A 5,391-nucleotide genomic window follows, 5' to 3' on the forward strand; every position below is an offset into this window, starting at 1 on the left:
TTTAGTTTGGTCGAGTTCATGGCAGTTTACGGGTGTTTTAAAAAACTCACATGAATTCGAAATTCGACCCTTGATAAATGTGCCTCTTAGTGTTGGTAGGCAGGCTTCTCATTGGAGCATCCTTTTGCATTGAGCTGCTTACTTAATGCAGTGGGAGGGTTTTATAGAAGTTTTGTGTCCACTTGTATTTCTTTATTGCGTAGTCTTTTTCATTAGGAGTCATTTAGGAAGACCCCCAAAAGAAGTACTCTTTCAAGATCGCGCTCCTCAGTGCTCAAGAAAAGAGCATGTGTGTCTGGGGTCTTGCTGGGAAAATAGAAAATCGGTCAAGCACCCTGAACGCATGCAGTGCTTTATTCATGGGGGCGGCTACAGGTCTCTTGTGCTCCAAAATGGAAGGCACCCTGCACTCCACATTGTAAATGCCGTGGTTAACAGTTCTGATTCTGGTTTGTTTTTACAGGATAATTGCTCCGAGCGTATGAATCATACCTTCACGGGCCTGGCAGCTGACCCCCTCTGCTGGTATTTTATCCAGGTGAAGTATCCAGTTGTCTGGAAGTGTGTATAATGCAAGTTTCATAACGGTTCCTAGTGGTTTGATATGCCCTACTCTTTGGTATGGCCAGGGGGCAGGGCTCAGCCCACAAGCCATTAATAGAGGTGTTTAGTAGGCACTATTTGCACTAAATGTGTGGGCTCACATTGCATCTACCATGGATTTCATGCTTTCTAACAGGGACTTGTTCTCGTTTTAGGTATGGGCTGTTCTGCCAACCTGTAAGACTGACTGTATCCGTTATAATCACATGCCGCAGTGTAGCACAACCTCACCCCGTAAGTGAGAAACCCCAGTTATCTGCATATAGACTTTTTACCTGCAGCCATGCTCTGTTAAACGGCGTGGAATTCTGTGCCATAAAGCAAGACTAGAGAGCTGTTTGCAATCTCCGGAGACAGTCACAGTAACAAATATGGTCACAAGAATGGCAGATATAAGTGGAGGATTTATGTCCCCTATATGTAAAACCTGCCACAGGACCTTTTCTCTTTCATATCAAGGTTACTAATACTTAACAGTGAATTGGAGATGTTGTTACAGCCATTTTGGGGTTAGACTAATCTTGTTTATTAATGTGTCTCAACAGCCCCGGTGTCCAACAAGCGGTTGCGCTTGTTCTTCATACCGGCAGCTTTTATCATCCTCCTTGCGCCCATCTTAATCATTTGCCTAGATGATTCAAAGAGTAAGTTCCATGGGTTGTTCTCTCTCTTTCACTCTCTGATATCGCTATGGGGGGCAGCTAGGGAGAGCAAATGATTCTTTAGAGAGCTTGTGATTCTTTGCACTAATTCTCTCTTTATAAATCTAATTTTTAATGAGAAATATTTGAACTGAGTTTAAATTGGGTCTTTCTTAGGTCTTTCTTAGGGGGAAAAAAACAATAGTTATAGTCACTGCACTTGCAGACGTGAATGACCCTAGGGTGTGACATATCTGAACCAAGGATCTTTAGTTCTCCTTTAAATACAGCCTAAGGCAGCGGTTAGCGGGCATGTAGTATTTGCCTACCAAGACAGGGAAATTAAATATTTACTAAATACTGTATTCTTTTTCTTTTTACAGCAGAAGATTCTAAGCCAGGTAAGTCCAGGGCATTTTTTGCTGTGTTGATGGTTTATGGTTAATTACTATGCTACCTAACCTAACAATATTTAATTACCTGCTGAAAGCAAAGGAGTTGAGCTGTCACAGTACAGCAGCATGAATCACCTGGTTGTAACAAGAACAAACTCTGATGGAGCAGCAGTGTTGTATAACATGATAACGTCATAAGATAATATTCTATAGTCTCCGTTTTATGCATTTTTATTGCTATGAACAATCCCTTTTGATTTATTATCTCTCTGCTCTTCCAGCTCTGGACCTAACACATCCGGATGTCAGAGTAAAGAAGGTTTGGCTGGTGTATTCTGCAGACAGTCGCCGGTACTTGGACGTGGTAATCAAGTTTGCAGATTTCCTGCGGGACGCTTGGGGAATGGAGGTCGTGCTGGACCGTTGTCAAGTTAATAACATCGGACTGGCCGGTGCCGCAACATGGCTGAACCATCAGAAGGCTGAGATCGAGAAAGTGAACGGGACTATTTTGCTTCTGTGTTCTCGGGGGACACAAGAGAAATGGCTAGCCAGGCAAAATTATGAAGGGAACAAAGTGGTGCTCAGAGAAAACAGGCATTTATTTTCCCTTGACCAGGGTGACCTCTTCTCCTGCACCCTCAACTTTATCATCCCGGACTTTGAAATGAATATACAAGAGCGTTATGTGGTGGCTTATTTCGGTGATTTGAGCAGCATTGACAACATCCCCTCTCTATTTAAAATGTGCCCCCAGTACTGCATCCCGCAAGACCTACAAGATGTGTTCTTTAGGATTCATAGGATAGAACAGTGCCGTCCTGGAGTTAAGGTCACCGCTCCACAGCAGCAAACCAAAAGTTATGGCTTCTTGATGCAAGCCTTGAACAAGTGCAAGGTTTGGCAGGACGAGCATCCCGATTGGTTCCAGAAACAGTGTTTGCCCAATGATGGAGTGGAATCTGACCCCGAAGATGAAGATATTAGCGAAGGTCTTACGCAGCAGCTTAAACCACTTGTGCACATTCCCAATTGTTCAATCTCTATGATGAACCCTGTCATTGCTAAGCCACTCTCTACCATGGTAACCGACCCTATTATTGCAGAAGGGCTTTCAAGCCTCCTGGTTCAGCCTCACGTGCATGAAGGGGGCTCAAGTGTGCAAACATGGCAGCCTATCCTAATGGATGGACAAATCTGTAGACAGGATCTCCACTTGAACCCTCCGCAAGATGACAGCGTATCTGTTGGAGAACATTACTCTTCTCCGCTCTCAGACCAGGGTTACCTCTCATTGGATCTGCTGAGAGAGGAGCATATGAAACTTTTAATGCAGCTGCCCCAGAGTGACCTCCTAGAGATTCCAGAGGAGGAAGACTACTTGAGGCTGGAGCAAGTGAAGCATTCTGAGCAGCCAGACCAGGGATACATCACCTGGGACTCAATGAGTAGTCTGGACAGGGAATCTTTGATGGCAGCCCAAGTTAAACTGCTGCAGCAGAGTGGAGTCTTGGAATGATGCAGTCAAGTGAGGCCACGCACTGTTTGTGATTACATGTGCACTTGTATGTGTGTATATTATATACTCCTAACATTTTATTAAGCGTAAACGTATGATGAAAGTGGCCTTCCAGATGCAGCAGGGACGGGATTGGTAAAAGAGATTTGCCACACTTTAAACAACTGTTGCTAGACCACATATCCCAAAAATGCTTTTAAGAATACAACCGCTTTTTAAGAATACGGTTGTATCCTTAAAACGATATTGCTCAATTAAATCTTTCCAACCTTGTCCACCCCTGTTACATAAATCATGGATATCCTCAGCTTGCTTCCCCTTCCACTCCCTTTATTATGCCCTAGGTAATTTGTCCTCAAACCAGCCGAGCCTCTCCTCAAAGCGGCTGTAGGGCTTCCATGAGAAACACACGAGTCCTGTTCCAAAATTTAACGCCACTTTAATCAATGACAATAGATTACAATCACTTAATAGGAGGTAAATATATATATATGATAACTGTAAATACATTTTCTTAGCGACTTCAGAGCTGTACAGTGTAAATAAAAATACTTTCTGCCACCCGCTCCAAACTGCTCATCCTTAAAATAAACTTCAAATCTCGCAGATACACAGGAATATGAATTTCCTTTCTCATTTATCACTAGAAACGAATATCTTTACGTCACATTTAGAGCTGCCGACAAAACTGCGGGAGCCCATAACTTACCCCGCAAAGTTGTTTCATAGCTGCGGTTAGAAGTTTGGCCCAGCAGAGGTTGTTTAAAGCCCAGAATAAATAGTTTTTCTCCCCCTTTAACAGTAAAAGGGGTTGACAATCTTTTTGCCTCCTGCGCGAACAGGCAGCCCTGTATTTATTAAGCAGTGTCTTAATCTGGCAGTTTTGCTTTTAACTAGCACCTATAGGGTAACAGGTTGTAGCAAATTCACTGCAGAAGCATGTTGTTGCTACCCTCAGTTTTATAGTATATTTATTTAGTATAAAAATAAGAATTGCTTTATGCACACAGGAAGGCATGGGTAACCTGCAGCTCTTGAACTATAGGTCCCAGCATACCCTATAAGCAGAAGGCCACTCTGTTTAGTAAGAAACAGCCAGTGCTAAGAACCACATGCTTGGCACACAATTACCTTTTCTGTATTACATGTCACATGACATTAACATACATGCACTATACAGGGTTTGTTTAAAGGGATACTGTCATGGGAAAAAAATTTTTTCCCAAAATTAATCAGTTAATAGTGCTGCTCCAGCATAATTCTGCAATGAAATCCATATCTCAAAAGAGCAAACAGATTTTTTTATATTCAATTTTAAAATCTGACATGGGGCTAGACATATTGTCAAATTTCCCAGCTGCCCCAAGTCATGTGACTTGTGCTCTGATAAACTTCAGTCACTCTTTACTGCTATACTGCAAGTTTGAGTGATATCACCCCCCTCCCTTCCCCCCCCCCAGCAGCCAAACAAAAGAACAATGGGAAGATAACCAGATAACAGCTCCCTAACACAAGATAACAGCTGCCTGGTAGATCTAAGAACAACACTCAATAGTAAAAACCCATGTCCCACTGAGACACATTCAGTTACATTGAGAAGGAAAAACAGCAGCCTGCCAGAAAGCATTTCTCTCCTAAAGTGCAGGCACAAGTCACATGACCAGGGGCAGCTGGGAAATTGACAAAATGTCTAGCCCCATGTCAGATTTCAAAATTGAATATAAAAAAAAAATCTGTTTGCTCTTTTGAGAAATGGATTCAGTGCAGAAATTATGCTGGAGCAGCACTATTAACTGATTCATTTTTGAGAAAAAATTTTTTCCCCATGACAGTATCCCTTTAACCAGATGCAGGTTATCTACAGTAGGACGTCGCTGTAGGTAGGTAGGTTATCATATCTCCCTGATGTATGGTAACAAATGCAATCAGGAAACCTGAAGGGCAGCCCTTGGGTGGCTTTACCTGGTTTATAACTTGGCAAGATTGTGGATATTGGGACTGGGAAAGGTCCAGAAGGGACAGCCCTTGTACAGAAGAGTAATGGAGGATTGTATGAAGCACCCACAGACAAGGAACCAGTCCATAAAGTCCATTGGGCAAGCAGGAGCCAGTGAGATAGCGCTTGAACCATGCTTGAGGGGACGAGGTAGACTGTAGTACTGTTCCCATGACCATCTCAAAGGGATGGGGAGAGGCTTTGTCCTGGTGCAGTAGAAGATCCGTAGCTTTGGTG

At 43.0% G+C, this 5,391-nt stretch overlaps 1 protein-coding gene across 1 annotated transcript; it reads left to right on the forward strand.

Moving 5' to 3' along the window:
• The first annotated feature begins 277 nt into the window (after positions 1-277).
• LOC121400958 (interleukin-17 receptor A-like) lies at positions 278-3,768 on the forward strand. Its single transcript, XM_041585309.1, has 5 exons — positions 278-538; positions 759-837; positions 1,149-1,247; positions 1,628-1,645; positions 1,921-3,768. Exons 1-5 carry the CDS (start codon positions 344-346, stop codon positions 3,156-3,158), a joined length of 1,629 nt encoding a protein of 542 aa, XP_041441243.1. The 5' UTR covers positions 278-343; the 3' UTR covers positions 3,159-3,768.
• Positions 3,769-5,391: the final 1,623 nt, after the last annotated feature.

This window comes from Xenopus laevis, chromosome 3L, assembly GCF_017654675.1.
Source record: "Xenopus laevis strain J_2021 chromosome 3L, Xenopus_laevis_v10.1, whole genome shotgun sequence".
In the NCBI taxonomy this organism is placed as follows: Eukaryota; Metazoa; Chordata; class Amphibia; order Anura; family Pipidae; genus Xenopus; species Xenopus laevis.